Below are 11040 nucleotides of genomic sequence, written 5' to 3' on the forward strand. Positions count from 1 at the left end.
TCTCATCTGGGTAATGAAAGGGTTAAAATCTTGCCCAGGCTTTGTAGATGGTTCTGTGACTTCTGTCAGTGCAGGAGCTGGAGCTGTCATTGATAGAAGATTCCTCATGGCTGTCCTGGAAAGTGTAGTCGCCGCCTTAGCCCGCCGCAGGTTCAGAGCCTCTTTCTTTCTTCACTCGGCAGTCTCTAGTAAATTTAGTCACAGCAAAACCTGCAGCCGAGCCAGAGATCGGCTTGGCTTGGCCAGAGCTCGGGGAAAGCCCCCTGCAAGCCCCCATCTCCCGGCCGAGAGCCGCTGGGTCCAGCCCAGCCCCCGCCCGGCCACATGGCCGGGCAGAGAACGGGAGGCCTGGAGCTCTGTTACCTTTCACAGCCAGGAAACAAAGAGCCCAAGAGTGCTCTGACTTTACATCTTAAGGTAGGGTTCACAAGTTGATCTCCCTTTTCAATGCTCAAAACTGCTGTCAATTCCCAGTAATGACCGATAATTGGTCAGAAGAAAAGACTCTCATCAGCCACCAGCAACTTCAACTTCCTTAGCTCTTAAAACCACCTTAAAGGTAAAGTCACCTCATGACAAGTTACAAATCACTTACTGAATCACTTTTGCGGTTGCCAGACCTTATTAGGCAAACGTTCCTCACATTTATATTTCTGCAGCCTCTCAGCCCGCTCCCTTTCCTCCCCTTTTCCCATTAAAATAGAGTCTTTTTTCTGCTTCAGGTCTGTCATTTTTATGTCTCTGCGCTTGACAGAAAAGCGCTGAGACTTTAGTTTCTTGGTTGACTGGCTAGAGCTTCTTTCTAGTGTTTCCCTTGTTGCTGGGTTTGAGGACAGTTCCTTGCAAAATGTCCTGGCCTCTTGCACTGGAAACAGACGATGTGCTGCAGCTGTTCTGGTGACATCTGTGGCTTATTCATTCCTGCTGTCACTGCTGCCACTGTCCTTGGGTTGCCTGGTTTCTTGCCGTGTACACTGTACAAGTCTGCTTTCTGGGCACATGGCTTCAATCATATCTGCTATGGTGGGTGGAGGGTTAATAGGTAGACTCAGAATTGCTCTACGACAAGCGTCGTTGGCATTTCTTTGGGCCATTTCTTGAAGCGGTTCTGTCTGGGCCACTGGTTCTTTAACTTGTCTCTGTATCTGTAGTCTCAGTCGATCTACAAACTGTAAGAAACTATCAGATGGGAGCTGGTTAATATTAACATAACTGACTTGAATATCAGCTGCTATTGTATACTACAGGAGCCGCTGTTAGCATACCTGCATCTTCTCCACGGCTGGTATTCCCTGGGCTTCTCTGCCTGCACCCCCCCACGCCGGGCTCTGGGGGCTCCATTCCCTCACCAAGCCTGTGGAGAGACCCAGCTCCTCCCCTGCAGGAGCCAGGCGGGGGCCCGCACCCTGCCACGCCAGGCTCGGTAGGCTGGCACCCCCCCATCGGGAGGCAGGGCCGGGACACCCCTCTCCCTGCCCCTCTGCAGGAGCAAGGGGCGTAACTCTCTCTCTCCCTGCCCCTTCTCCCTGGGGAACAGGGGCCAGAGGGATAAGTGGATACAACACGGACTCAAAGTATCTAGACACAGGAGGCCCAAACTTGCTGGAATAATCCAAATTGCAGATTTATTGTCTGACGTCCATCCGGGGCAAGAAAGAGACAGAAATGCCCTGGATCTTATCTCTTATACAAAGGGGTGCGGGTGATCGGGGGATACAGAGAGGATACAGCCAATGGGAAGGGGGAAGGGAGAAGGTTCTCAGGTAGGAACTAACATTACACAAAACAGAGGTGAGTTTTACTCTTGGGAGATACCAAGATTTTTAGACGCACTACAACAACACATGACAGGTGGAAGGCGAGCCTGCCCTCAAGCACGGCCATCCAAGTCAGTCAGGGGCACAGGCTGCAGCTGAAGCTGCCAAGAGTTGCTGTGAGGCTGGCAAGTGAAGAGAAAGCCATTGTGGTCAATTCTGCTGAAGCCTTTTGCCAAACCAAAGGCAACTGTGCCCACAGCCTCCCCCTGTTTGGCACTCAGCTGCTGCAGACGCCTCACTGTGCAGGTGCCGACGTTGGGGCTGCTGCTGTTTCTGTGCACACTCTGCTGCTGTTCCTGTGCACACTCTGCTGCTGTTTCTGTGGGCTCCTGAGTCGCTTCAGCAGCAGCGACTGGGCAGCCCTGCTGGAGGAGACATCACCACCCTCCCCTTGGTGGCAGCAGCTCTGCGGACCCCGAGCTCTGTGTCAGGGGAGCCTCAGTCACAGCACCGTGTCCTGGGCAGCTGCGAGGGCCCGGGCTGGTGGCCAGCCCTGCCTCTGCCCACTGCCCCTTATCGCAGGCACCCAGTGGCCGTGGCCTGGCAGCACCCCCCTGCCCTGCATGTCCCCAGCCAGCCCAGCCTGGGCACACCTTGGGCTGTCCGCACCCTCCTGGAGGGGTGTTGTCCCAGCCTCGAGGGCTTCTGCTGCAGGCCTGGGAGACATTCTGGGGAAGTGCCAGGTCGGCTGGCTGTCAGGAAAAAGGTGGCTGCCCGGGGGCTGCTTATGCCCTCTGACACCCAATTCCTCAGGTCTTCCCACCGGTCCGGCCTTTCAGGGGCCTCCTGTCCCCTTTGGAGCCTCCAGCCTCCACACATGCCCCTCACGCCTTCCCACGCTTTTGTCCCGCCTGGGCCTCCACAGACCCTCATCCATTTACAGCCTCCCAGTGCCCTGTTCCCTCACAGTCTCCCCCAGCGTGGACCAGCAGCAGCGCCACAGCCCCACAGGAGCTCCAGAGGAGCAGGATCAAGAGGCACCTGGGAGCCCTCAGCAACCCAGCCAGCACCACATGGGCACGAGGACACAGATGGCGGCGCTTCCTGGCTGAGACAGGGTTTGTGCCTTCAGCAGAACCACCAAAGGCCAAGGGTTTCTGGCCATTTTCCCTGCACCACTGCATGCCTGGGCAGCTTGCTGAGCTGTGATTCCCCAAGTGGAATCACATTTTCCCTGCTTCCTCTATGCCCTGTACACCGTGGGCAGCAAGATAAAGGTCTTGGGAAGTGACTGCCTATTATAATATATACTATATTTATATCCTAAAAGAAAATGAAAAGAAGAAAAGAACAATATTTAAGAAACAAAAAAAAATCCCTGCTGGTTCAGGTGGCCCCAGCAGACAGAGCCTGCCGGGTCAGTTGCCAGCAGAGCTCCAGCAGCGCAGCCAGCTGAGGCCCAACAGACGAGGCCGTGTCCTCCATGCCCTGCGCAGCTGAACTTGCAGGTTCTCCAAGATGGAATATCGAGCCGTCTCTACTGCCTGGGTGATGTAAAATGTTTGAATTGCCAGGTTTCCGATGGCAGGGCTGGTGTCACAAACCACGTTCTTAAGGGCTGGAAGAGAGATGAACAGAGCCACGGTCAGATTCCCAGACCTGCGGAGGCCCACGGAGAGCCCCCGGCCAGGGCCATCCCAGCCGGCTCTTGCCATGGCCAGCAGGGAGCAGGGACCAAGGGGATCAGCCCGAAGCTGCTGGCCACGAATGCCCCACGTGAAACCTCGGAGTGATCCACCCACGCCGCCCCTCATCCGCACATTGAGCAGAGACCTTCGCAGACAGTCCAGGACTTGCAGCTCCACCCAGCAGCCCCGCTGACAGCCCGCTGCCCTCACTCACATTTGTAAATTAGCTGCAGGTCTTCTTTCTGCCGCCTCAGGAGCCGCCCGGCCATCCCTGGGAACACAGAGCCTGTCAGGGCCCCAGCGGCACAGCTCCCTGCCAGCGGCGCTGCCAGCCCTGTGCTCACACGCCCTCCCGCCCCGGCAGGGCTCAGCCCGGGCCCGTGCCGCATCCTGACTCAGCCCAAGGGCACGGCTGCCAGAGGCCGGCAGCAGCAGCCCCGAGGGCAGGCGGGGCTCCAGGGCACCGGGCCCGGGTGCCGCTGCCGGGGCAGCAGTCGGGGCCGGGGCCGAGCTGTGGCGGGGCGAGGAGGGAGCCCGGGCTCGTGGCTCACCGATGAACCTGATGGCCGCCGCTCGCAGGGGCTCCTGTGGGCTCTGCAGGTACGGCAGGGCCCGACGCAGGTCCTCCGCCGCTCGGTTCCTGTCCTGTGCCAGCTGGAGAGAGCGGCAGGAGGGAAGGGTTGGCGCGGGCTCTGCCCCTCGGCCAGGCGCTGCCTGCCCGGCCAACCCTGAGGCCCGGCCAGCAGCCGCTGGCGCCGAGCTCTGCAAGGGGCAGAGGGCCGGCTGCTGCCCAGGGAGCCGCGGTGCCGCCCTGCCCTGCAGCCCCAGTGGATCGGGGCTCCATCGGAACCAGGCTCAGGACCACAGGAGCCTGAAGAAGAAGCCGTGCGGCCCCCGGGTGCAGCACTGGGCAGGGGCGCAGCTGCCAGCCCCACACACCGAGCGCTGGGGACAGGGGGCTTCTCCAGGCTGAGGCTGGGCCTTCCAAGCCGTCCTTACCAGGCACTCGGTGATCATCCACAGCTTCTTCTTTTTCACAGGTCTTTCAAGATCTCTCCTCTTCAGGAACTCGGCCGCACAAAGCAGCGTTGCCCAAGAAGCCTGGAGAGCAGCAGAGACCCGCAGATGGCCCCACAAGTCAGGACACAGGACCCGCCCGCATTCGTGTGCCAAGGCCAGGAGGAGGCTGCAGCCGGCAAGGTGCCAGGGCAGGAGGCGGCCGAGCCCCCTCCCCGGGTGACAGCAGCAGCCCAGGAATCCTCACCTCTGCCACCTGCTGGTTCTCGTCATGGCAGTGGAAGAAGAGAGGCAGCAGGCTGTGGTGCACGTGTGACTTCAGGGCCTTTTTTTCCTTTTCTGTTAGAAGAGTCATCAATGATCGGAAGAATAATATGGACACCAGCTGCACCTGGCTATTATCCTATATGAAAGGAAGGAAGGAAAAAAGACCTCAGCCCTGTCTGCATGGGGCTCAGCAGGGCGCAGGCCTGAGAATCCCCCGGGCACCAAGTGTCTGGGCAGCAGCCAGTGGCCTCGGCTGGGGGCACAGAGCCTTACGTGGTCAAAGAGTGGCAGGAGCGCCTCAGCCAGCTGCAGGGCAATGGGGCTGGGTATCAGCATGTCCTTGTCCAAGACGATAAAGCTGAGCACCATGACTGTCATCCTGACTATCTCTCCATCTGCATCCCACAGGAAATCTACAAGACTTTCAGTCAGGCTCCGCATTTTTTCAGCCTGTGTGGAAGACAAGTCTGTGAAACGCCACCCTGCTGCCACAGGGCCAAGAGGCCAAAGGCCTGTCCCAAAGCACTCAGGAAGAAGCAGGAGGCAGGAGAGCTGGCAGCAGCTGCCTCGGGGCCCGAAGCCCAGCCGAGCCCAAGGGACTGCGTTTCCCGGCGCAGCTTCAGCCACTGCCCACTTCTCACCATCGAGGGATCGTCAATCAACTTGAAAAGGGCCCTGAGCGCCAGGTGACGCTTGTCCCTGCTCTCGCTCCGCAGGTGCCTTGAGAAGATTTCCAGGACTCTGTTAGCGCTGCGTTCGCTCAAGTCCAGGTAGTCCAGGATCTGAAAGGCACAGGGCAGTGACAGGGGAGGCAGCCGGCAGGAGCCCAGAAACAAGACAGGAAACAGGGCCCGGGCAGCAACACAAGGCATGGGCACCGTCCCAGGCAGCTGCAGCTATGAGAGGGCAGAGAGGTGGCAGGCAGCTCTGCAGGGAGGCACTTTTGGCCATCAGGCTCACCTCCACAAGGAATGCCAGGGCAGGCAGATCCCAGCGTGCCTCCTGTGTGCTGAGCAGCTGGAGCAGGTAGGGAACGATGCGGGAACACAAGGGGATAGAGGCAGACGACATCTCCCTGCCAGGGTGAAAAAGTAGCCCAGACTGTGAGCTGGGAGGACAAACATCTCCCAGGACTGACTGACAGAGTTCAGATCTTTGAGCACCATCCTGCAAGGATAGGGGACCTGGGCCCTTGGGGAGGTGACTCCTTGTGGGCACCCTCCTTTCCCAGCCTTTTCCAGTCTCCCTAGCCGTCCCTCGGTGACGAGGCCCTCTGGCCCACGACAGTGGGGACTGTGTTGGGCAACCTCAGCACGGGGCACAAATGCCAGAGGCAGTGGGGAGAAGGGGGTCTCACCTGGCCAGCAGACCCACGGCATAGTGGTGGGTGTCAGCAGAGAGCAGCTTGTCCCAGCCACGCTTGTGTTCCATTTCCACCACCACTTCCTCACGATGCATTTGGCACAGCAGGGACTTCAGGGCCTGCACTGCAAAGCTGTGTGCACAGCAAAGCCCAGGTCACGCTGGGAGCACTGGCTCGTGCCGTGGAGACATGGCAGGGACAGGAGGAGTGGGATAGAGCACCTGTTGGGGCTGATGGCAAGGCCATGTTGCTCCTGGCATCCCTTCCAGAAGGCATTGAGATCCTCTGGCATCTCCAAAGTGCTGAAGAACACTTGGAAGAGCAGATGCACAAAGAGGCGGGGGAAATGCACCGTCACTACATGTGGGACGCAGGGCATCTGAAGGATCTTCCACATCAGCACAGTTGCCTGCAGAGGACAGAGAACCCTGAGACAGCGCTCAGTGCCGAGGTGTGCGGGTGGCAGGGCCTGAGTGTGGCAGGGAGCGGTCAGGGGAAACCCCTGGGGAGCTCCACGCCTGGTGCCCCTGAAGCTGCCCCTAGGCCAGGTTTCAGCCCAGTGCCTGAGGCAGGGAGATGCAGTTGGGGAAGGAGGAAACTGAGCTGCTGAAGAGGTGGCTTGCCAGGGGCTGAGCAAAGGCCAGTTGCAGAAACTCACAGCCAGGGCAAAGACACCCGTGTTGTCTCCATCAGAGGTGCGCGTGCTGTGCTCTGGCCAGTTCCCCAGCACATCGAGGACTATCCGGTATGCCCGCTCCGCTGTCCTGGGCGAGCACAAGATGGTCTTCCACATGGTCATAGCAGCTCTGCGGGGCGACAGCTCTGTCTCACGGGGGTCTCAGACACATCCCCGTGGCCTGGGCAGCAGTGGGGGGGAGCTGAGCTTGCTGCCAGCTCTGCCTCTGCCTGCTGCCCCTCGCCAGCAGCAGCAGCCAGGCAGCCCAGCCCTGTGGGGACAGGGCCCTGAGGGCCATGGCATGGCAGCAGGCTCGGGGACCGATGTAGCAGGGCTGGGAAAGGTCCCAGGTAGACAGGACCCTGGAAGTCTCTGTTGGTCAGACACCTGGGCCAGGCTGTGCAGGCTGATGGGCTGAGGAGCCCTGAGCCCTCTGGGCACGTGGGCCCCGTACCTGTCACACGTTGGGGCCACACGCAGGAGAGCAATGACCACGTCAGCGGGCTGTGCCTCGCTCAGATCCAGCAGGGTCCTGTTCAGCCTGTGCTCAGAGAACTGATTGGCCATGAGCCACTGGTGGATGTACCTCACCATGGCAGGCACCTGGAGAAAGCACAAGGGGAGACTTGGAAAGCTGCCACAGGGAGTCAGGAATGTCCCCAGCTTCCCCAGAGAAGTGCTTCCCTTCTCAGCACGCTGCAATGGCCTCAAAGGCTTCGAGTGATCAGCAAGCGTGGCTTGGGAGGCCAAGCGATCCCTGGAGGATCAAACCCTGGCCACAGGCTGCTTACTTGCTTTTGACTGTAAAAACCCTCCTCTACAAGCATATCCAGCAGGGCAGCAGTGGCCTTGGTGTTGAAGATGTATGAATAAGGTCTGAGCCCAGTGGCCATGGCGCTGGTCCCTTCTTCCCGAATTCTCTTGATGAAGCTGCAAACCAGCTGTAGGAGAAGGGCAGGAGACAGAAACATCGGGGATGTTCCATGGAGTGCTCCAGGCGTGCTGCTGGGCTGAGCAGTGCCAGCAGGCCCAGCCCAGTTGGGGATGGCTGCAGGTACCTGCGCTGTTCTGCGGAAGAGGCCACCGCCAAGGTCCTGCTCTTGTGTCTGGGCCATGGCTGCATCTGGCAAAGAGCAGCCAGAGCTGAGGGGCTGCGGGAGAGGCCGGAGAACGCAGCCCAGCCCTGCGATCCCCAGGCAGGGACAGCCCCGCGGATGCCCCAGGGGATGGAGCACGGCCACTGCTGGGGGGGCAGCCCCAGCCCCTCTTTTATGCTGTCCATGGGTGTGTCTCCACAGGACAGGGTGGGATGGGATGAGATGGGATGCAATGGGATGGGATGGGGCCAAGATGGCCGCAGGCACCAGCCCTGTGGCCCAGCTCTGCCACTCACCCTCCTCCAGCGGCCAGAACTGCTGCACCTCTTCAGTCTCTGGTGCTGGGGCAGCTCCAGGGCCTTCTTCCTCTTCCTCCTCCTCCTCCTGCACCCAGGCTAGCTTGGGCACTCTTGGGGGTTGCTGCTCCATATCACCTTCAACACTCTCCCATCCTTTCCATAGGAACAGCACCAGGGGATGGCATGGCATGCAATGGGATGGGGCCAAGCTGGCAACAGGCGCTAGCCCTAAGGCCGAGCTCTGCAACTCACCCTCCCGTGGTGCCTGGAACTCCTGCACCTCTTCAGTCTCCTGTGCCAGGACAGCTCCAGGGCCTTCTCCTTCCTCCTCCTCCTCAACCCAGGCCAACTTGGGCACTCTTGGGGGTCGCTGCTCCATGGCAGGGACTGGATTTATAGCTACTTGCAGGAGAGATGGCTCGGAAAAGCTCCGAGTCAGCAAGTCCTGCAGTCGTGCCTGGAAGGCACCTGCAAGACTCAAGTCCGGGCAAGACGGCAGGACAGCGAGTCCTGCACTTGTGTCTTGAGGGCTCCTGCCACAAGGACAGGAGGCTCCTCGTCAAGGTTTGAGGTCTGGTCTCAAGGGCAGTGACTGCAGGGATGGGCGACACCTCGGAAAAGCTCCGGGTCACCAAATCCCACGGTCTGCCTTGAGAGAACCTTGAGAAGCCTCGGCAAGGCCACAGGTCAGCAAGTGCTGCAGTCGTGCCTGGAAGGCACCTGCAAGACTCAAGTCCTGGCAAGACGGCAGGACAGCAAGTCCTGCACTTGTGTCTTGAGGGCTCCTGCCACAAGGACAGGAGGCTCCTCGTCAAGGTTTGAGGTCTGGTCTCAAGGGCAGTGACTGCCGGGATGGGCGACACCTCGGAAAAGCCCCGGGTCACCAAGTCCCACGGTCTGCCCTTGACAGAACCTTAAGAAAGAAGCCTCGGCAAGGCCACAGGTCAGCAAGCCCTGTGGTCTGGCCTCGAGGTCACCTGTTGGAATAACGCTTCGGAAAAGCTCCGGGTCCGACACAAACGAGTGTGCTGTGCGGGGGCTCCTCACAGCACCGCTCTGACGCGTCCTGTCCCGTCGCGTGCACTGAGCACTGTGGCGTGGTCCTGTCACCGCCAGCTCCTATGCCACCACATGTCACAAAGGGCCCTCTGACACCCTGTCCCTTTCCATCCCATGGTGACCATATGTCACAAAGGGCCCTCACGCACCCTGCCAGCTGCCCTGGTTCCCCCTGCCCCCATCCCCCCAAAAATGGCCCAGGTTGGGAGGAATCTCTTGCCCAAAGGGTCTAAGACAGCCCAACAGGATCTTCAGGAATGCCTCAAACCATCAGCCAACGCTGCCCTGCTCTGCAGGCTCAGGGCAGCAGAAGGAGCCCCCAGGGCTGCCGACGCAGCCGCAGCAGGAAGGGCACGGGGCCTTGCACAGAAGCTGGCACGGCCTCCTCGGGACACGTCCCAGCTGGTGGCCATTCTAAACCTGCAGGTGTGACACAGACAAGGAACGTGTGGGCCAGGGCACGAATGCTGCTCTGAGCCCTGGGGCCCCGGCCAGCACTGAAATCAGCAGGTGTGGCAGAGTCCCCGCCAAGGCAGACCTGCCACCCCACCCGAGCCCTGGCAGTGCTGGCACTCATCTCCTGCCCCAGAGACCTGTACCCCTGGGGGGCTTCTGTGCCAGAGGGCAGCCAAAGCCCACATCTTTTTAGAATTTTTCCAAAGCCTGCTGACTGTTTTCAAGTTTTTCTTCCTATTTTCTCCCTAGTGCACAATCTCCAGAAATTGTGCTTTTCCATCCTTTTGCATTTATTAAATTGACCTGCAATGACCAATCAATCAAAATCCTGGGAAAACTTGAACTTCAGCTTGAACCCGGGCAAAATATTTATCTCCCACACTTGAAGCCATGAATTGCCAAGTACTGTCCCCGCTGTCACACCCTGTCCCCTGTAGGTATGCTGATGCCATTTCAAAGGGGTTGCCAATGAAAACCAGTTTGAAGATTTTTGTAGTTTCCACATTGGCATTCAAATCCTTGACTAGAAAAATCACATGTCAAAATTTCTAGGATTCTTCCATACCAAAGCTGTCATCTTCACCCTGGATTTTAGAGTGTCTGAACAGTCACACAAGGTTTGAGTTTTAGACACTACAGAAGAAGTCTTTGCTGTTGGGCTATACCATGACATCAGCATATAGTCCTGATGATTCCTGTAGGCAGGAGCAGCAAACACAAGAATGAGCCAAACAAGCTATTCCTGTGTTCTCATGTCCTGCACAGCAGTAACTGGGAATTCAAGAATGGATTCAGGAAGCAATGGGTGCACAGGGAGCCACAAAGACTTTGGGATGCTGAAATGGACCAGCCTGGTGCCTGTGCCTGGGCTGCACTGGGCTGAGCTCCAACTGGACGATCTAACAATGGCTGAATGGACACACCGTGGGCCACAGGAGACTCCTGCTCCCAGTTCTGTGAGCTACAATATTCATTTGTGATTCACCAGATGATTTTTTCATCTTTGCTTGAAATCCAGGAGAGGAAAAGGTCAACATGGAGAAGTGTTCTTCCAATTCTAGTGACAGTTGTGTCTGCACACCACCTGTGCCCATGGCAGGGTGGTTGGATGTGGATGATGTTTATGATACTTTGCAACACAAAATGTTCTGAGATTCTGTGATTCTCCAAGTGGAGTGGAATACTAAGCCATGTAAGTCCCTGCTTTTTTTCAGTGCATGCTGCTTACTCCTTTGTTCCAAGCAAGTCCAGGATTTTGTTTCATGTGTCTTTAAGGTGCCTGGACAGAAGAGAGGGAGGGCAGCTGCAGCACAGGGCTCATGTCCCATCAGAGTCTCTTACTCTCTCTCTCACGATGGCGC

The 11040-nt window shown here is 58.4% G+C and overlaps 1 protein-coding gene across 2 annotated transcripts; it reads right to left on the reverse strand.

Moving 5' to 3' along the window:
• Positions 1-3049: 3049 nt before the first annotated feature.
• Positions 3050-10545, reverse strand: LOC147646759 (maestro heat-like repeat-containing protein family member 7). 2 transcript variants are annotated; one of them, XM_086873012.1, is made up of 16 exons: positions 8417-10545; positions 8162-8317; positions 7827-7891; positions 7560-7709; positions 7223-7371; positions 6751-6898; positions 6314-6501; positions 6087-6224; positions 5690-5804; positions 5371-5511; positions 5003-5179; positions 4710-4865; positions 4445-4546; positions 3997-4099; positions 3660-3716; positions 3050-3375 (listed from the first exon to the last, which is right to left on the reverse strand). In XM_086873012.1, the coding sequence occupies exons 1-16, from the start codon at positions 8541-8543 to the stop codon at positions 3176-3178; spliced, it is 2172 nt and encodes a 723-aa protein (XP_086729138.1). In that variant the 5' UTR covers positions 8544-10545; the 3' UTR covers positions 3050-3175. The 2 variants fall into 2 exon arrangements, with proteins under 2 accessions (XP_086729138.1, XP_086729139.1); XM_086873013.1 differs by having other exon boundaries at positions 8162-8695.
• Between the last annotated feature and the right edge of the window lie 495 nt (positions 10546-11040).

Source organism: Cyanistes caeruleus, unplaced genomic scaffold (assembly GCF_971803275.1).
Source record: "Cyanistes caeruleus unplaced genomic scaffold, bCyaCae1.hap1.1 HAP1_SCAFFOLD_80, whole genome shotgun sequence".
In the NCBI taxonomy this organism is placed as follows: domain Eukaryota; kingdom Metazoa; phylum Chordata; class Aves; order Passeriformes; family Paridae; genus Cyanistes; species Cyanistes caeruleus.

Excerpts from the sequence above, each read along its gene's own strand:
- LOC147646759 (XM_086873013.1), bottom strand. The coding sequence starts at position 8,543 with ATGGAGCAGCGACCCCCAAGAGTGCCCAAGTTGGCCTGGGTTGAGGAG. Across the intron at positions 7,892-8,161 it reads GTTCTGGCCGCTGGAGGAGG|ATGCAGCCATGGCCCAGACA; the intron begins GTGAGTGGCAGA and ends GCTCTTTGCCAG. Across the intron at positions 3,717-3,996 it reads GGCGGCCATCAGGTTCATCG|GGATGGCCGGGCGGCTCCTG; the intron begins GTGAGCCACGAG and ends CTGTGTTCCCAG.